Raw genomic sequence first — 21,265 nt, forward strand, 5'->3', positions numbered from 1 at the left:
GTGTGAGACATGAACTAATTTTAAACTGTTTTGTCTCAGGTCTCCACCAGTGCCACACTTCCTGTCTGCGATCGGACCCACCTGGGGATTGTGAGACATCGGAGCAGAGCCAGAACTCAAATATTCCCCTCGGTTCCCCCGGGTGCGCTGAGTCACACTGACATCACAGCCTGACTCACATCTGTCATCCCTCTGCGGTCAGCCAATCACCTCCTGAGGAGTCAGGCTAAATATAGCAGCCAGAAGTAAAGAAGAGCATTCCTTTTTGTTTTATTTTCACATTTTCTGATTTCGAAAAGAAAAAAGAAAAAAACTAAAAGCAGTTGAACTAATTTTAAATGATAAACGTACTTTTATGTTTTTTATGTGGAGGTTGATTAAATTAAATTTACAGGAAGAAAAGTGGAAAAAGTTTAAGAAGATGACAGAGACATTACAGCCCTTCAACAATAAAACACATGAAAACCTTCTATTTGGAAGGAAGCACAGAGATAAACCTTCCTCAGCTGCAGTCACACTAATTCTTCTGTGTTTGCAAATACTTCTTAAGTACATCTAGTACTCTAGGGCTTCTCTGTTGTCCAAGAACTATAAGAGGGAAGGAGGTCCAGCATGTTGACTGAATTATGGAAACTTTTGTCTTATAAAAGCTGACATAGGTAAAGTTTCACCAGCCCCAGGCCGATCTGCAGCACTTTCATTTTTTAGGGTTTGGAATACGAGGTGAAAGCCACAGGAATAAAAGGATGAAACAGAAGGGGATAAAACTGAAATAAATAAGCAATAAAAAGGTAGTCGGGTAGGAAATTTAAACATAAACAGAGAAATGATTAATTAAAACTGATAAAAATAAACAAATGTAATTTTACGAAACCAAACAAGTTGAGTGTCTTATCATGGAGCAAAGACATTAATCAGTTATCAATTACAGAGAAAACAGAAAATAAGGCAGCCAAAGAGCCAAAATGAATTTTTCCAAACAAACTAAAGAATATACAGCTTTTAAAGTGTACCAAAGGAGAAAATATTTATACATTGTGTGTTTAATTTACTACTTATTAGTAAAAGAAAAAATTAAATATTAACAAACATTATGTAGCCATTGCTATATTTAAATCTTTGGATTTTGGATAATCCAGACACAGCTGTAAAATATGCACATCAGAGCATGTGAAATGATTATTCAAATGAAACATATCCTTTAACAGGATATTTGATCGTAGGAGGAGTTTGAAGAACAGTTTGCAGGTGATAAATGATGTGAAAATATGGTGATCTTGTTAGTGTACATGTTCAATTCATTTGGTCTTCTTTGAAACCTTTTTTCAGTAAACATTATCTTATTGATCCATTCTGACTGTAATTCAATGCAGCTGGTATTTAGTCTTTTCAGCCAAAGATGCTGAACTTTGGTTAGGATCTTCCAAAAATTGTTTAGGTTTGTATTCTGTTGATAGATTGTTATATATAATTGGTTTGGGGCTCATGCCTTAAATATATCTACACAGTTTTGAAGTGATATGATTGCCTTGTGATCATTAATTCTTTATGATATGATGATGCTGATAATATTTTATTTTGGGACATATACTTTAAAAGGAAAGTTAGAAAAAGATAAAAGAAAATACAACAAATATCCGGTTTGGCTGTTCGTAGGAAAAAAAATCTATAACTTCCTGTTTTTTAATATGTTTTGATTTACTCAGATTTCAAAAAAAATGTTTTATCTTTTTTTTTTACTTAGCCTTTATTAATTTGATTTTCATTATTTGATTTGTTTTGTACTTTTAAATCAGCTTAGTTTGGCTACTTTTTTGTCTGTTTTGTTTTTGAGTTCTTCTAAAGCGGATATTTAACAAGGTAAGGATATACCACTCATTTCAGCACACAGCAGGAACGTCTGTGGGCCGAACGCTCACAGCTGGAAAGTCTAGGTCAAACGCTTACAATCCAAGGCATGACACAAAAGGCAAACAGCTAAATCTTTGATTATTGAAAGGTAATTCTTTCAAAGCACAATACCTGCCGATTAGCAGAGGTTAGCACATGCATCTATTTTTTGTATATTGATCTTCCTAACATGTTTTCATGCATATAGACCAAATGCTGTCCCCCCCCCCCCCCCCCCCCCCCTTAAAAAGGCTAATTTATCAAAAGGTACATTCTAGAAAATCTATAAAATTCTATAAAATCTTTTCAGATTTTTAAACTCTTTAAAATCTTTCATTACAGTCAGACAGCTCATGCGGTAAAGACATTTATTTCCATGTTTCTTTGGCATGAGGCTTCGTTCAGATACATAAAACAAAGATCTCCATAGAAAACTTTGGGTATTAAACTATCCCTGACGGGGCTCACAGGTGGAAGCCGGGGGGGAAGGGTGGGGTGACGAACGCAGAGCTCGTGGAGATGGATGAAAAGGGATTGGACCGCACATCTGGAACTTAAGTAGGACGCTGAATAGGTGAGTTAATTAGACTGAACCACCCACAGGGAGGAGTGACCAGGTAGACGCACTGCTCGAGTTACCTGCCTGAAATACTCCCAAGGTCGTTCATTGTAACATTTTCTTTGGAAGTTGGCCTAAATGCAAAGTACAATTAGATAAGAGCAGTAAAAAGGCTAGTAAAACAAAACGCCAGGTGTTTAGTGAGCTGCCGCTAGCTTGAGCATCTCGTAGAGAGCAGCACGTTGAAACAAATTCTTTGTATCCCACTTTTGTTAGCAACAGCCTTTGCAAGCCTCTGAAGTTGCAAAACCAAACAAGTTCCGTAAAACTAAACTGACGCCATTTTAAGAAAAAAGCTCCTCTTTGTTAGCTGACATTTTAACAACGGATGGGCTGACCTTACTTCGAAAAACAGAAGCCAAAGAGCAGGATGCTGGGAAAATAAAATCCAGATTTTTCCAGAAAAAAATCTTTTTAGACAGCAATTTCAAATTAATCTATAAAATGGAATATTTTGTCCAGTCCTACTACTTTCTGTGTAGATAAGTCGATTCTTTTAAACTTTAAACCGAAACACAAGACGGAACAACAATAGCTTAGATCTGAGTTAGCCAAAAGGTTCCAGTCAATTTAGACCTGCACTTAAGATTTGATCAGAACCAGATCAGAATCAGAATCAGCTTTATTGGCCAAGTACAGTGCATGTACAAGGAATTTGGCTTTGGTGTCTTGTGCTCTTGTGCAAACTAGAAAGATATAAAAAAAAAAGTTTAAAGGAGTAAAACAGGAGAGGATAAATAATAAAAAGAAAGTACTATAAAGTAGATATAGGAATACTAAATAAAAAAATGCAGCAGTAGTTCTGGTGTGACAGTTTCTGTGGTTTTGTTCAGTGTTCTTGAGTGGTCTGGAGTCAGGAGTTATTGCCTAAATCCTAAGCAGTGAGTGAAGGCAACGCTCAATATGACAGATTTTGTCCTAAATTTTAGACAATGCAACTTTTTAAAAGTCAGGCTGTGCAAGAATTTACAGTTATACCAAGAGCTAAGAATCCTTTTTTCTTCTGTCCTGCACCTTCTGTCATACAGACTATGGCAAAAACCAGCCAACCGAAAATTGTGTAACTATGAAAAAAGCCAAAAGGGGCTACAAGTGCTGTCTCTGTGCTCTGCAAACACAGTTTCATGATTTCCAGTGTGGTTTGCATAAGCAGTAGCTCAGAAAGCCCTGAGGACATGTTGCCCATTATGCAGCGTTATGACACGACTCCGGCTGCAGCGTGGTCATTTTGCAGGTTCCTGGGGGAGGTGAGAGCGCTCCCTGCTAACCCAGGGTCTCCGGGGCACAGCAGACACATGGAAGCACTTTAGGGCTTCACTACATTGCAATTGGGCTTATTACCATAATTACAGCCTTAAAGCTCCAGCAATTTGTTTCAGGCATGCATCAGTGCAGCAACCAGGCCCTGCAGAACAAGAGCGCCGACCCCTCCCCTCCCCTCCTACTTAGCACACAACCACATTGTGTCTACATTCCACCCGCCGTCTTCTCTTTCTTCTCGCACTTCACCTCCTCAATTTAACTAGGAAAGAAGAAAAGTCATGTTGTGGCGCTTTTGTCCTGTGGGCTGCTTCCGTGTGGACTTTCTCTGAACTTCACCTCTCAGTTCTTCTCCATCTCTCATCTGCATGTTTCCTCATAAAGGTTAATGAAGTTTTTATTTAATTTATCTTTAAATGTAATCCAGACCCCAAACCTCTTCAAACAAACGAAAATTCTAAATTATAAGTTGGCTTGTAACCCTGAAAGTCAGTTTGACTCTACGACTGAAGGCTGGTTTCAGTGCTGACAGCTCTCCGTGGCCCCAGAACGACCCGGTCCTTTGTCTCATAGTCATAAACACGTCAAACCAGTCAAATAAAGGGCCTCATAACACCTTAATCAATAGGACGCCACCGTGATCCCGCAGGAAAAGCTTTTATGCGTCTAATATTTCAGCTGCGACTGTAAGTTTAGGCAGAGCGGCCGCGCTGTCATCAGATGTGATTATGCAAGGGAACAAGCTCAAGCAAATCGTGTTTCTAAACGGGATGAAATGGTTTCGGGGGCGGAGGGCTTTGATCATCAAACCGAAGACGGACGCGCTCACCCTGGCAGGCCTCTGCTCCTCCACACATCGTAGAGCACCAGAGGGATGCTGCTGCTCGCTGTGGTCGACCCCGCCTGGAGAAACAGAGCAAACAGAAGTGCGATGACGGATACATGGTTTCTCCCACTTCCGGCTCCACAGATGGAAACCCCGTTTGGCCGAATGCAGCTGAGATTCTTTCGGCTTTTTTTTGTTTTGTTTTTTTGCTGAAGGACAGCTGTGTCAGCACTGGAGCACACGCTCGGAAACACACCTCCGAACGCTCTCAGCGTGCTCTCCATCAATCCAGAGTTTTTATTTACACTGCAGGGATTAGCTGGCCACAGAGCTCTGAATCAATCAGACTGGATGAAGAGCTGCAGGATGGGGCCAGTCTTCATTAGCTGGGGGAGGCAGTGGCCCAAAAGAGGCAGAGAAGAAGAAAGATCTGGAGTGAGGAGGAGGCCGAAGTGTTTAAACAGAGTGAGGTCTCATTATTTTTAAATGGAAAAACAGCCCTTTTCCCCGTGTTTCTGTTGGAGGCAGGTGCCTGAGGAATGGCTCTCCCCTCTACTGACAAGTTTTCTTTTCCTTTACCGCTCTGGAACGAGGGAACGGAGGAAAAACAGGTGTCCAAAACACACACGCACAGAAGACACACAGTCCCTGTCTACCTGCTGAAAAACATCTTCATGCAGCTGCAGCAGCTCTCGATTGTAAAGTGCTCTGCACACACACTGTACTCTGGCATTTGAAATGAGCCGCGGTGCACAGAGGATTACATGGCCGGTCAGCCGCGGTTGTAGGAGGAGGGAGGTGGCGTGCCAGGCGGGCGCACCAGCTCCTGCCACCGTGAGGCTTTCAGTCGTCCGTGCGCCAGCCAGCCCACCATACAACACCGGCCTTTCATTCTACTTGTTGCCACAAGGAAACTGATGTGACGCATTCCAGCACCCACATTTCCTCCTGTTTGTCCGATCCAAGTCCCACCCCACCCCATAGCACCAGGAGCAGCACTGATTCGTCTGTCTGGACCTGACAAGACCTGCTGCTGTGCAAGTTTGGATAAATAACAACACTTGTTTCATTAGTTAATGCTTCCATTAACATCAATTTGTTAAAAAAAAACAACAACAACAGAGAATTATTGAAAAGTCAGTAAATAAAATGTAAGCATGGCTTATAAACCTATGAGGGGAGGTATTTTCAAAGTCAAAGAGGCATTTTCAGGACTGTCTGGATGAGCTTGTGTGCTGCTGAAAGAGGCTGGCAGCTCTGAAGGACCAGCAGGTGGTTGCAGCGCCGTCTTTGCAATTCGAACCGTTACCTCACGTGTGAATAGTGCAGCTGGTCTGAATACTTTCATGACAAATGATGATAAACTGCCACTCAAGACACTAATTGGAACTTGGCAAGCTGCATAAAGATGGATGCCGCTTTGAGGGATGTAGACAATTCCCAGGGTGATTCCTAATCATATTTTGGATTAAAGAGTTGGTTACACAAATATGTGTTTGTGAGCAAAGATTTAAAAATGTAATTGTTTAGCTCTTCCTCTTTTCCTTTCAGCTTTTCCCTTATGTGTGGATGTAAAGAGGGGCATTCTGGGGTCGCCACAGCGAATCAGCTCCCTCTATCTAACCCTGTCTTCTGCATCCTCTCCTCGAACACCAGTTACCTTCAAGTCTTCGTTCACTGCATCCACAAACCTCCTCTTTGGTCTTCCTCTAGACCTCTTGCCTGGCAGATCTAGACTCAGCATCCTTCTACCAATGTATTCTCAGTCTCCCCTCTAGAAATGTCCGAACCATTTCAGTCTGGCCTCCGGCTTTATCTAAAAAAACCTCTGGCATGTGCTGTGGCTCTGATGCTCTCATTCCTGATCCTATCCATCCTGGTCACTCCCAAAGAGAACATCAGCATCTTCATCTCTACTACCTCCAGCACTGTTTCCGGTCTGTTCCTCAGACCCATTTACGTCTTTGTTTTCCTAATCTAAGCCAGAATCTGGCTCTAAACTGTACGGCTGGATAGCTCCTATATTCCTTGTCTTTTTTGTTTTACCAGTAAGGTTTGGTTGGGTTTGTGACGGGCTGTAAGCTAGTGGTAGACAAAGAGCTCTCGTTTAAGTTGTGCGCCAACAGTTCCGCCACAACTCAGGGGTAAACTTCTAAAGAACTCCTGCTGCTCTGCAGAAACTTTTTTACGTTTTTGCCTTAAAACGGCATAGTCACAGCTGGGAACACTGGGAACACTTTTACAACAGAACAAAAGATGGTGATAGTGGGTCTATAAAAAAACTTGAGGTTATCAAATGAACTCAAAAGGAGAGTTCTATTGCTTATCTAAGCTGCAGTCTGCTATAATACTAGATAACATTTCTATTATAAAGAAAACTAACTATTCTCTCAATTAAATTTTAAATTTGTGGTTGTGAGCTTTCATTATTATTATTTTTATTAAAAAACAGTCCTGGTCCTGCTTTTGTGACTTTACAAATGACTTTTTCTTAACAAAATGAGCTCACCTGTAGCTCCTGGAGGAAATTTTAAAATTGAATGGGCTTTCATACGACTAGGACAGACCCCCCCCCCCCCCCCACACACACACACACACTGATGGTCAGACTACAGCTGCTACCTTCAGATAATGTTTACTGGAAGCTTTCGTGCTGCGCGGTCGTCCCTCCAGCCAACATCTTCTCAGCAGAGATGGAGCTGTCACAGTGCTTTGCTAATTCCAGTATCTCATTAGTTCAAACAGGGGTGGAAATGGAACACTGTGTCTTCTCCAAGGACGGTCTGTGTGTGTGGGGGCTCATTGGGGTAATTCTGAACTTGTTACCCTTTACGCACACACAAACACACACAAAGAACACAGTGAAGGAAGCCAGACAAAACGTTTGATAGCGCCAGAAAAAAAGAAAAAGAAAAGGGCTGCTCGACTGCACAGCAGGGATGGATGGAAACTCCAGTGTTGCAGTGACTCCTCGCTTTAATATTAACCATGTGTACAAACATGTCTTCCAGACCAGGTGACTGATGTGCACGCAGTCCTCTGCTGTCCCTGCGCTACCTCGGCCTGCTCCGTCCCGCACGCCGGCGGCTCGGCTCTGCGAGGCATCACCTGACAGCAGTGTTTAAAGGCAGCTGCCAGGGGAGGAGGAGCGCTGCTGGCTGTGTTTATGTGTGTGTACCTTTGCTAGCATGATCCTGGTCTTTGCAACGTCGAGCGGAGTGGTAACGAAGGCAGAGACGGCCCCTGAAAACACACATGCACATGTTCAGAGAACAGCATCCTTCTTTTGGATTTTACCCTCAAAGCATGTTTGTTGACACGACTGCAGCTCTGTTTTAACTTTAACTTAATTTGGGTTAAGATAGAGAACCCTCTAAATGCTCAATCCAGAGTGTCTATATGTGTGTTTGCCTAAAGCATAGCAAAGATGTAAGCCTCCAGTTCTAAGGCGTTTCTACGACTCCCGGAGGATTCAGATAAGAAGTTTGCAGCAGATAAAGAGAGCCTGGTTAAAAGCTGGACAGGAATCTTTGATGTGATTCAGTCTGGGGCAGTTTTCATGCAGAGGTCGCCTCTGGGTCAGGCCTGTTGTAAGGCAGACTTTGAGCAGAGATCTTGGGGATGATTCAAGGCGCCCGTGTGAGCATTTCCAGTGTCAGGCAGATTATAGATGAGTGAAGGAGAGAGTGCAAAGTGCGATGTAAGGGGAAGTGAGTGAAACTTGAGGATCCCTCTTGGACGGCAGCTTGGTCACGGAGGGATGGGAATTTGAGTCCTGTCCTGGACCCGCTGCACCCTGAATCTCCACCACACCCACCCTTTACTACTGCTTCTCCCGTTTACCCGGGCTGCCCATCCTCTGACAGATCAAAACCCGCTTTGAGACCTCTTTCCTGCTCACAATCACCTCCTCTGTTCGCTGCGTCTGACTCGCTTCTCCAGTTTCTTCTCTTCCTCGAACCGTGGAGCGAGTCCAGCCGTGGCGGTGCAGCACCACGTCTCTGCTCTTCTGGGTCCCCACCGCATTCTCCCTCTCTTTCACTTCTATTTGAATATCGACCTCTGAGCAGCTAACCTCAATCTTCCTGTCCTGTCTGGCACGTTTCAGCAAAGGAAGAGTTATGGAGTGAAAGCTATAAACGTCCGACAACTGCTCCACGCTCTGGCCTGCCAATACCTTTCAGAAAATACGCCTTTGAGTTGTGGCGTCGATGTTTCCTCACAATAAAAAGTGTAGCAGCCAGGTCACTCTGTAGCAAACACATAATAAAGTTCTATGTGTTCTTATTTTTGTACAAATATTCTAAAGTTCAGCCTTAGTTTGGCATTTCAAGCTTCAAAATGCAACAATGGAGCAAAAAATAAAAATAAAAATAGAAGCTCTTGTTTGAAGTAAGTGACATGTTTGTGTGAAGATTATCCAGCATTTTTGATAAAGTCAAAGATACTAATATTAAATGCAAAAAAAAATTTTTTTAATCTCATTTGGGAAAAGATATGCCTTAATATGCCTTCTCTTTGGTAAAACCCTTATAGTCTTTAATCCATTTTTAATACAAAGGTATTCAAGGGTTTGCAACAACTAACAATAAGTTCAACCAAATTTCTAAATATTGATTTTTTTGCACACTTATATATCATAAGTAGAATTGTAGAATTGTTAACATTTTCTGCTGTTGCTGAACCCTAGTGCCCTTAGGCGTGAGGTCATGAACTTGTGGCGGTCTTGATTTTCTGGAAAAGGTATGAATTTATAGCTCCACCAATTCTAATGTACATCCAGGTCCTGAGACTGCATGTCTACCCCAGACCAGCACATGACCCCCTCCATGTCTGATAGTATTGATGGTATTTTTTAGTTACAAGTTTAATTCTGCACATAATAGTATTTATAAATTCCAAAATGTTTAGGTTTTCTGTCTGATCTGTCTTAATCATGGTTTTCTTTATTGATTCTACGAGCGACTGTGTTGCATTTAAGGTTTAATTAGATGATAAAAAGTTAAGAACTGGATATGATCATTTATGTAAAAAACAAAAAAAGTTAAAAGTGAAGTAAATCAGGGATGTATTATACAAGTTTGCTTCCTCTCACTCCCTTTTAAGCCACTAAACTCCTTTTGTCAAACTTAATATTAAATATTCTCATTGTGTTGTATTCTGTATGCATACAAGCTAATAGTTTTTTATGATAAAGAGTTATTCAAATTTGTTTTTACAAGTGTATGCGAATGAATGTGTATATTTTCCAAACAATTAATGAGTAATTATCATAAGTTTGATATATTTCTTCATGGATATACCTAATTGTTTGTTTTCTTAGTTTTATTTTGACTCGATTGCTTAAACTAAACCATTCCCATTTCCATGCATTATACCTTTTTTCCGGACAATGACCGTATTTTTAAGACTGGGCTGTGACCTCAACCTGTTTGTGGAATTTATTTCTAAGGACTGAGCTTCTGGCTACAAAAAAAAAACAACTCATGAATTGTATCAGTTAGACTTTCTTTTTATCACACAACTTATTTAAAAAAAATCCTAGCAGTTATTTTCATATCCATCTTTTTAATCCCTTCCCTTTCACCTCCTTCACTGCTTTCCTCCCCTCCTCTTCGTTAACCTGCTTCAGGCTCCAGTGCTCAGGAGGTCGCACAGCTGCAGAAAACCGGCCCCACTCATCCCTGCTCTCGTCTGCGCTCCCCTGATACTCATCCAGGCGGAGACAGGATCATAAACCTGCTGTGGTGTGATGTTCATTGGCTGAAGAGACTGAGAACTGCAATAATGAACAATCTCTGCTGAGATGTCAGCTTAATGATGGTCTTTAAAAGATAAAATAAAGTGCATAAGCTCTTATTCCTGTCTTAAACAGATCTGGTTGTAGATGAAGTCGGAATTCTCTAAAATGCTCACTGTTGGTACAAAACGAAATAATTGTAAAGCTTCTTCTTCGTCTTTGAAATATCAATTTACCATCTATCCCTCCAAATATCTGTGCTCCCTCCCAAGTCCATCGTTCCCCCCCATCCGCCCCTTTCCCAAAGCAGCACATAATCCTCTGCACCTGCAAGAGCTCCGCACACAGCTGACTGCCAAGGGGAGAGCATGTGACCTTGCCTCCGCGACCACAGAGTCTGGAAGAAAAGGGATGATAAAACAGCAAAAAGACAGAGAGAAAGAAAGAAAATATTGCAGTCAGTGGAGATATTAGCCAGATTCCAAACACACTCTGAACCCTAGAGTTTGGCCTGATCCACAGCCCACGGCTGGGAATTGGACGTCCAGCTATTTTTGTTCAGCCTTTTCTCCCCAGTGATGTCACGCTATTCAGTTCCCAAGAAATGGGATGGGGTGAGAGGACAGGGTCTTCACACATTCAGTCCAGATGGTAGCACAGTGACACAGCGCAGGTCCACAAACATTTACATACGGTCTGAACTCTGGAGAAGATGAAGATCTTTCAGGTTACTTAGAAAAAAAAAACCAAACTAAAACACTTTCATCCAATATTTTATTCACAACAGCACATAGATAATATTTTTCCTTGAGATTTTGTTTTTCATTTTAAGCACAAAATAGGCTATTTCTTGTTTGATGCATGTTAGAGGTCTTAAGGCAAAGGCGTGTGTCCCACGATGTAGCATCACTACAACACAGTCTACCTTCTTATTTGAAGTTTGTGTTTTGTGGTTACAAGTTTAAAGTAAGTTTGTCTGCTACTTTCAACACTTACCTACCTTCAACAGAAAATAGCTTTTTTTCCATAATATGAAATAGTTTAACTTGACAGAAGTTCATATGACTTCTTTTCAAAATAAGACACCCTTTGTCGAGTATGATCATCTCAATAAAGCAAATGCAGTTTATTTGACTGCTTGTGGTGCATCTCAGTAAGAAATTTGTAAATCTAACAAAGATTCAACCAGAGCTAATTTAGAGACCCTTACCATATTTTTTCAAACCATAGGGGACACTTAAAATCCTTGTATTTGTTCTAAAATGGAAAATCCGCCCTATAGTCCGGCACACGTTAAATATGAATTCTGGTCGTGCTCAGTGACGTTTGGTTTTCGTTTTTTTTAATTAAAAACTTAATTTAAAAAGGTCTTTTTAACCAGAGAGCCACAATGGACGGACCGAAGAATCACATGTGGCTCCGGACCCTCAGGGTGCAGACCACTTAGTTTGTCAAATTTAACGTTAATGTAGATTTTAGCTCATCTCTTGTATTGACAAAATCTATTTAGATGCATAAAAACAAAATGTCAGACTCTCGTGCATATTTCACATCAGGAACATGTTACTGTTAGGCAAGTCAGGCTGACTGTAATAATAGAGGACATGACAGATAATGGCGGACAGATTTTGACATAAACACCACAGAATTTTTTACGTTTGCATTCTTTTTCTCCCCCCAATCACATAGTCGGTCATAATGCAACGTGCAAAGCTCTGTAACAGTTAATGGCTCAGCATGTGAAAATGACCTCATTTCCAAAAGAAACACATCTAAAGGCGACACAATCCCCTGATGCTTTATCACAAAGCCTTTTGCAGACAGTGAAGACTCCTGCAAAGCTTGTTTTGACAGTTTTTTTCTCCATTCTGGCCACATAAAGTTTTTAGCTTTGTGAGATCATCGGGCTTTTATGGGTCTTGTGAGATCTGTTCCTAGATTTCTGATGATGCGAAGTGACTGTGATAAGCAAAGCAAAGTCTTCAGCTTTTGCCTCTTGAGACATTAAAAAACGTTAAAAGCCTGATACAGTTGATTTCATTTTATTCTTGAAACATTCTTTCTCTCTTACTAACGGGTTCGGGTTTATATTTGCTTTGTATTTATATTTTCTAAGTTTTCTAACATTTAATTAAAACAACATAAATGTTCCAGGTAGCAGATGCCCATATTCTGACACACTGTACTCTGAAGTAAAAGACATAAAAGAACAAACTCTCTTAAAACTTTTAGGATTGCTTTAAATCTTCCAAAAAGTAGTTTGAAAAAATGAAACTAGGAGTTTTCTTTTTACTATTGCAATCTTGCATGAAAATCTAACAAAAGTTTTATTTCATTTCTTTTCGTCACTACAAAAACTGTTCCTGCTCGACGATTCTTCATATTATTGCAAACATAATTATTACACACATTTAAAATTGATTGACTTAATCTTAGGTTGGGTTTTTTATAATTGTTTTTTCACCAACTATGTACCAAAACTGACTTTTCCTGTTGTCTATTTTGTAGTATTTTTTGGCGGCAGCATTAAAAAGATATTTTTCATGCTTTGTTAAACAAAATATACATTAAGTCCAACTAACAATTGTTATAGCATAATGATGAGGTTTATTAAGAGATCTCTCCAATTTTGTGGGCTGCAAATAATTAAATAAATAAGTAAATAAATAAATCACATCATCTGACATAAGCTTGCTTTTTGGAGGCCCTGTTCATATTGATTTAGATAAAGTCCCCTTAACATAAACAAAGAGCCACACATTTAATGGTATAAGTCTTAAATTTTATAAGGATGGAGACAAACGTACTCACTTCCTACAACCTATTAGCATCATTTCCAAATCGAAATAATTTATCAGAGAAGCTTATGAGAAGAATCAAACATTTTTAATTATTTTTGTTTAAATTAAGCAAGTCAGCTAAACATAGTGTCTGGTTATTTTGTACTTTATTTCCAAATGTTTTCAATTAATTAAATGAACCCCCTTAAAATGGAACTATATTTTATATTATTTTTGTCAGATTTAAAAAAAATAAAATCACCTTAATGTTTCTTTTTTGCTGTACAAAGCCTTCCTTAGCACTGAAAATAAAGCCTGCATTTAGATATGGGTCAGGATGCACAACAATTTCAGGCCAAATCTTTATTGCATAAAGTTATGATAGTGGATGAGTCAGGCTGAAGCTGTTCTGCTTGTAATCTAAGGCCAGGGTGTCTGTGAACGCATCAGCATGCATAAAACAAAGCTTAGCATGCCGGCCATGAATGCACTTTTAAAAGGCTTGTAGAGCAGCAGTGATGCAATATGACATATATTGAACACTAAAAATCATGATTAATTCTAACACACAGCAGTGGGGTAGAACATTAAACATGATTAAATATTTTTATTTTTAATAAAAGAAAAAAGGTTTGATTTGTTTGTATTAATATCAATTATTATGGAGTATTGGCGATAATTCAAAATGTGCCTGGTCATGAGTTTAGAAATGAAGTAGATGCAAACAGATTTTTTTTTTAAACTGAACATCAAGTGACACATAAAAGGTGAAACTTCTCTTCTATAAAAGCTGTCTTCTTCTCATCGCTGCATCTCATGTATCGCACTACTTCAACTAAACGGTTCTCCAAGTGTAAAACCGTGAAACATGATTATAACAACGGTGAAACAATCAGGAGGATATCTAGTTTATTTTATAATTTTACTCAGACATTTCAACTTTAGCAGATGTAAAAATTATATTTTTTGATGAGAAGACCTCCATTTGATCGACTCATCACAGTCAGGGTTTGGAAAATGATCCATTCTGAACAGAAGATGACAGTTTAACAAGTGAGGCTTGAAAGCAGAGCTCACGGCACATCATCTTGTTTATACATGTGGAGTTTGTAGTTTATATTATGCAGCCAATCAGGAATGTGAAAACTTTCCAAGTACTTGAAGTGTAGTTCACTCACTGCCTCCCTGAGTGAAACTGGCTACTGAGTGAAACCACCTGATGTTTTTGTTTTGAGGCTGAACTCCGAATGAGAAGGGAGGCTGGGTTTTTTTTTCCTCCCATCAGCTCGCATATGGGGGAGGAGAGTGACCGTGCAAGGTTAGAGCCTGTAGAAAATGCATGTGGACAGCTGGGCCGCCGCAGGCACAGCAAGGTATGATTACTTCTTAGGGAGAGCAATTGAGCAACAGCACGGAACAATTACTAATATTTTCTTTGAGCAGCCTGCTCATCCGCCTCCTTTTGTGCATTTGATCTGTTGCATGTTGCCTCGTTCTGCCTCTTTCCGCTACACAGCCTCACCTGAAAAGCATGTGTGTGTGGTGGGGGTCTTTCACAAAGGTCAGAAGAAAGAAGGTATGGCACACCGTTGTGTGTTTGGATTTAAAACGCATCATGTGTACTCCATTAGAGGGCAGATTGAGGAGATTGTTGCTTTGCACATCAGAGACCTCATGCTGGGAGATCCCTCTGCTTCTCTTAGTCGCTGATTGCTTCGTGAAACGATTATAAGGGGTAAATCTGGTAAACATACTCTTTGACCTGTGAACTGCTTTGCACCTGAAGGACTTCTCAACGGAAAGATGGCGCGCACACACAAACCTCTGCTGTGTGCATTTTTGTGTGGGACAGACCCGTTTGTAAATGTCTCTCTGTGATTTAACCTAATATGCATTGTGTGGCATTTTACTAGGAGCTAAAAGTCGCACCCTGCTGTTTTGCTGCACTTTGGGGGGGTCAGGAGAGCCGAAGTAAACTGGAAGCTACAGTTACTACTGGGAAAATAGTTGAGGAAAAACCACCATGTTGTGAAATGTGTCAACCAACTGTAGGAATTTACTCACATGGATGCCGAGTTGTGGCTTTAATTTCTGGGTAGACCAATGCGTAACATTGTCTATTAATTTGAAACACTGCGGTCAATGATTCTTTGGAATTTCCCAGCACTTTGTTGCCCGGCTGAGCTGAGTACTACAGTCTATTCTTCAGCTTCACCCTTCCATTGTTCTTATCACAGCTGTGCGAGCTACGTATGAAACTAAATGACAAACGCTGGCATGCAGTACATCCAAATCCCACAATACAGCTGGAAGACTGCACCACACACATTTCAAAATCCCTCAATCTCACAATTTTTTTCTAAACAGATGCTATTATTTGAGCTTGAAAGAGGGCTGGTTGCATAAAACCCAAAAGCTGTCCTCGTCAGATGAGAGGATGCCAGGTTCTAGTACATCAGCTCTTTGCAAGCAGATGCTCCAGATGGGCTGGAGAGAAAAAAGGTCTTTGACTGGCAGACAATGAGACACTTGTGATCAACAAAATCTAGCTTTTGTAAATGCACACACATGCAAACAGCGCGCAGCTGCGCGGCATATTGTTCATCAGAGCTTCCAGGGTTGATGGAATGTTTCACTGTCCGCCCCTCGCACCCTTGAGACATGACGTCAATCCCGACAAAATGCCATCTTTTCAGTGAGACACGGCTTCTTGTGCGCTCAAGGCCACACAGACAAGGGATATGGCAGTGAAAAAGACATTAAGATAGTGAAGTATGGGGGGTAACAGAGTAAAAACGACTGAATATACCAGAAGCTCGTGATATATTGTAGCAGATTTGATGGCCGCAGCGACAGCCCATTAAAGCGAGGCGTAAACTCTCATTTTTGCCTGCCACAATGATACAGGGGAATGCAGCGTAAGAGCCTGCTGTAAATGTGTCACAGTCTAAGCACAGCACCACAACTTTAGCACAGATTTATCACTGAGAAGAAGTGCTGTAAACGAGCCTAGTGAAATCAAATATACCAACAATAAGAGCACTTGAAGCTTTTATGATTTCTGAAAAAAAGAAAAGAAATAGACATACCTTTAAATATTCCCAAAGTGGAAACTGCACCAGGGAGAAAGGAATCTGGAAAAAAAAAGTAGTTATTAGATCTTGTCTTTAAAGATTTATTTCGTGAAATTCTGTTGTTTTTTTAAGCCATTTTTGGTATCTTTATTACTTGTCACTCATCTGCTGCCTAGTATTTGCCCCTTACTAACTATTGACAATAGCTGTGGTCTGGCAGAACTCAACTGATGGATAGTTGGATATTTAAGTCCCATCAGTTGTCAGACACTTAAGTTTTTGTTGAGTGTTTTTGATTAAACACTCAACTTGTCGCGTTTGGAAAGGGAATAGTGGGGAGTTACATCAAAAGAACATTTTGTCTACTGTGAGGTATGGGGTGGATACATCATACTTTGATGCATTTATGCAAAGGGAATGATCCATACAGGAAGGCTGAAATGTATGGCGAGATTATGGGCAGAAACCATCAGTGAGAGTATTGAGGATGACACATGGCTGCATCTTCAGGCACGACAATGATCGCAAACACATCGCTTGTGCAACAAAAGAGTGGGTAAAACAAAATGAATCCAGGTTATGGATTGGCCCAAGCAGTCTCTGAACCTTAATCCATTTGAAAATCTGAGAGAGTTGAAAGTCTGTGCACGTAACTCAGGAACAACCCCTAAAACATCCCAGCTCTTGAGATGAGCTGCATGGAAGAATTGACCAAAATAGCAACTTCAGTGTATAAAATTCTAAAAGAAGACCTACAGGAAACATTTGACCTCTGTCAATGCAAACCAGGGACACATTACAAAGTATTGAGGTGAACTCTTGTTGTTGACCAAATACTAAATAATTTAAAAATCATTCAGTGTAATTTTTTGGATTTTATTTTTTTCCCATTCCGTCTCTCTCAATCGAACGTTACAGACCTCTCATACTTTTACGTAGGACAACTTGCAGAGACAGACAAAAACTTTTATGCCACTTTGTGTTACCCAGCGTATTCTGAATCATTTTGCTGTAGCTTGATAGAGCAGCCAAATGGAAAGGTCAGAAAATGTTTGCCCATCTGTTCAATCCAAGCAGACAGAAGCAACATCTCCCAGCCCTCAGAGATTATCTAAAAACTTTATTTGACGTTCTCCCTGTCTGGTATCCAGGCCGCTGAAAGTGGAGTGTTGTAAAAGTGCACCTGTGTTTTATTACCACACTGATGAGTTCTGCTTCTCCTGGCCAGGAGGAGCACAAAGCCAGAGGCACAGAGAGTGGAAAAGGGAAAGGAAGGAAATAAAAGGAGGTGCTAACTGTGACCAGAACACACTGTACTGATGCACTTGACAGTCAACTATAGGCCAAAATAAATACATACCAGACTCATTTAATAATTGTTCCTTGTAATCTTTTGGACTACTTGGGACATAGCATTCATCTTTAACACAAAGCAGGTATGTTGATGAAGACCAAGTATCATAAACATACCATAAAACTGTCACCAAGCAGACTGTATTTTGCCTCAGTCTTCATCAAAGTCACCCTGATTTAAACAAGCTTGAAATGGATCCAGTTCTTCATATGAAAGGTTTGAATGTTTTAAATACATAAACCCACATTCAGTTCATTCTTGAGTGAAAAACAGCCCAGAAAATCAGAAGTTAGTGCTAAAACAGAGAGACAGATGAGTTCAGCAGATGATCTGGAAGGAATGATTTATGAAGTGGTTTGACGACCCTGGCAGAATGTGCTTGCAGTGTTTGTGTGCATCTGTGTGTACATGTGTGTGCCCAAAAGAGACAAAACTTCTGAAAACCATGTGTGGTTTGAAATAAATCAATAAGTCGGGCACAGTTAAAAGAAGGGTCAGACAAACAGATGAGTGAAACATGTAAGAAACTGATGCAGCATGGCATCACAAAAATCCAGCCCCCTGTATGCAAAGAAATGTTTGTTGTCTGCTTTTGCAACCCATACTGAAGGTATAGACTGATCAACAGCATGCTGCTGCAAAGAGCTGGTCAAGTGAGGTTTGACACCATACCTTACAGTATTAGCAGAAATGTCCGAGATTAGAATCACTGTCAAAGAAATATTAAACTACAGGAAATAAAGCAAAGAGTCTTGTTATGGACTGGCAACCCACCCAGGGTGTATCCCGCCTTTTCCCAACAGTGGATTGGATAGGCTCCAGCAACCCTGTAACCCCCAATGGGATTAAGTAGGTTTGGAAAAAAGATGGATAAATGCTTTCACAGCAAAGTAAATAAAATAAAAACACTTGCACAACAACAAAAACAACTACTGCCTATTTGAGACGATATTTCCAAAGATGCTGATAAAACAATACAGATTACTTTGATTATTTGTAGAAAAGTTACTGCATCATCTCCTTGCACAGTGACAAGACCTGTTACAGTTTTGTCTACATGGGGAATTTCAATTTGGCATGTTTTTCTGTATATCTTTTCTGTATCCTCCTTTATATGTTCATGCAACAGGTAAACATGTTTGTGGGCAGTCCGGCATGTCAAACAAAAAAAAAAAAGGATATTTATCATGATGGCTGCACCTTCAAAGTAATCCTTTTCAGTTGTTTTCAGTTTATAAGATGAAGGGAAAGGTGGACTTCAGTATTATCAGGTCAATCTATGTAAATCATTCAGAAAACAATCTTTAATCAAATCATACACCAGGTATCTAAAGATCCCAAACTCTAAAATATTTAATAAACTATAAGTATGTTTTAAATGAATCAGTTTCTGAACTTTTAAAAATTTAAATAAACTGCAACATAGGAAAACGAGAATCTGAAAGTTTATAAGTTTTGGAATAATGCACGGTTTCAAAATATTACAATTACACCTGTGGTTTACATCTGTGTTTTTTTTTTGTACCATTTGGTTTACTTAAGTGAATGAAATCAATGGACAAATGAGGGATTTAGCATTTGTCTCTTTTTTTTCAGTCCAACCATAACATTAGGAGAATTTAGGGTTTAGTGATCTGCCACCTGAGTTTAAATTGGTTACAGATGCGGGTCCTGAAGTCACAAGAGAAACTTTTTTAACTGCTTGCCATTTTTGTAAACTGTGTGGTTTTGCTATTCTTGAGAAACACAGAGATCGTATGTGTAGGGCATACGCATGCTAACTCACGTCTGGCCCACAGCCTGTAGCCAGTCTTTCCATAGTGGGACCGCATGGAGCCAGCCGGAAGTCAGCCTCATATAATGCCTTAGTTACCGTAACACTGTCAACTCTCTGAACCCAAAGTAAATTTACTACACGTTTATACATGTGTGGAAAAAAATATAGATTTAATGTTATTTACACAAAACAATAACTTTAAAAAGGAGTCATTTTTTATTCTTTGAAGGCCTGTAAAAACGCATGAGTACAATTTATCAGCAACTATAAGAGACTTGTATATCTGTCAACAAGTACTTTGTTATTTTTATTTTATTTTTTTGTTAAAAAACTATTGCATTTGTCTTGGGTTTGAGGGATTCCTTCTCCAGATACAGTCTTTCAGTTCAGATCAGCAGGTGCCATTTTTGGATGTTTTAGATGTGTGTTTTGGATCTAGTTGGAAAGTCCTCAACCTGCAGCTGAGGACAAGCTTTCTAAAACGACACCACCCATTTTGCTCCACAAAGCCCCGATAGTCTGAGGATTTTTACACAGATTCAAGAATGTCATCTGTTCCAGATGTGCAGTCCCAGACAATAACCAGCATTATAAGGCTATATTATAAGGCTTTCCAGTCTTGTTTTTTAACATTAATATCGTCCTTTGTCTTTAACGACATCCAATCTGTCTCTAAAATCAAGAGTATCCCTCTTTTCAGCTTGTCTCTTTTTCTTTCTTTTTTTTTGGGGGAGGGCAGCAGAATCCACATGTTTTCTACAGTCCTGTGAACCTTAAACGTCAGCAAAAATATGCAGCCGTAGTCACAGGAACATCTGACTGCCAGAAAATGTTTTTGTGGACCTCATCTTTAACGTTCTTGTCTAAGATTTTCTTTCTCCTTCAGTGTGTCTCACATCCTGTTAGCAAACAGCACAGTCACAACTGACCATCTTTAAATGGTCAGATTGGGAATACAATACAAGACACCTGCTATGCTAACTGGAAGCAGGACCCGAGTTTAAAATGTCCCTGTGTTACCATTATTGTCAATATCTTCTCTAGAACCACCTTCATTCTGTGTCCTGACCCGTTTCATTTTTTCTGTTTTATCCTTTAGATGAAAAACCATCAAAAGCAATATTTTCATCAGTTTTAGCTTTTATTTATTAAGTATTTCTTTCCGTTTCAAGCTAAATCAATGGCCTTTTTCATTAAAGTCTCACTCTAATATTCTTATGATCTATTCTCAGTTTTCCCAGTGGTCTTTTAATCATGATTATGTCTATTTTTTTACCAAAATCCAAAAGCCTGGGTCGTTTTCTTGGACATCGTTTCTGCAGAGCGGCAGTATTTCATTAGAAATTCACCTTTGAATTGTGGGCAGGACTGCTGGTGCAGAATAAGTCCGCCCCTACTTCCTGACATCCATATGTTTACACTCTCTCCTGCTAGCTTACAGCCTTTCACAACCCTAACCAAACATTACTGGTGCATCAGAATGGAGTAGAGCGGGGAGCTTGTGCCTTTCCTAAGAAGAAGTTTCTAGTTCAAAAAGGTTTTACAGCTTTTATTAATTTTATCACCAATTTCTCTTTAACTAAATTCTTTTATCATCAACTTATAATACGTTCTAATGTAAGAGCTTCTCTTTTCATCTTGGGGGTTGTATTAGGTGAAGACACTATTTGTTTTTCACCAAATCATACCAAACTTTATAATTTTCAAGGCTCCCAATGGCATCTGCTTCACAACCATCTCAGTGACAGTTATGGCATACAATTTCTCTGCCAGCAAACTCACAGCCCCTTTAAAAGCCTGCTGTCATGCAACTTCATGCCTTGTGTTTTTGTGTGAACATATGCCACGCTCAATAAGAGCTCCGACGATGTGTGCGCATGGATACATGCATGAAAAGCACCAATACATGTTTGTGAGCTGATGCGTTATATAACTGATCAAAGAT

The 21,265-nt window shown here is 39.9% G+C and overlaps 1 protein-coding gene across 9 annotated transcripts in view; it reads right to left on the reverse strand.

Annotated features, from left to right (window-relative positions):
• slc25a26 (solute carrier family 25 member 26) overlaps nucleotides 1-21,265 on the reverse strand; it is a 56,536-nt gene that overhangs the window by 5,477 nt on the left and 29,794 nt on the right. For 3 of the 9 annotated variants that reach the window (XR_013656048.1, XM_004068853.5, XM_011475067.4), the window contains 4 exons: nucleotides 16,205-16,249; nucleotides 10,663-10,732; nucleotides 7,774-7,838; nucleotides 4,599-4,672 (listed from right to left, as the gene is read on the reverse strand). Coding sequence is in view for 8 of the 9 variants with exons in the window: in XM_004068853.5 (XP_004068901.1) it covers nucleotides 4,599-4,672; nucleotides 7,774-7,838; nucleotides 10,663-10,732; nucleotides 16,205-16,249 (254 nt within the window). In the remaining variant the exon portion in view is untranslated. Of the gene's footprint in view, nucleotides 1-4,598; nucleotides 4,673-7,773; nucleotides 7,839-10,186; nucleotides 10,338-10,662; nucleotides 10,733-16,204; nucleotides 16,250-21,265 lie in introns of those variants that run through there. The other 6 variants (XM_011475069.4, XM_011475068.4, XM_078947331.1 and 3 more) reach the window with 5 other exon arrangements.

Source organism: Oryzias latipes, chromosome 5 (genome assembly GCF_053564925.1).
Source record: "Oryzias latipes strain Hd-rR chromosome 5, Olatipes_Hd-rR_3.1".
Taxonomy (NCBI): Eukaryota; Metazoa; Chordata; class Actinopteri; order Beloniformes; family Adrianichthyidae; genus Oryzias; species Oryzias latipes.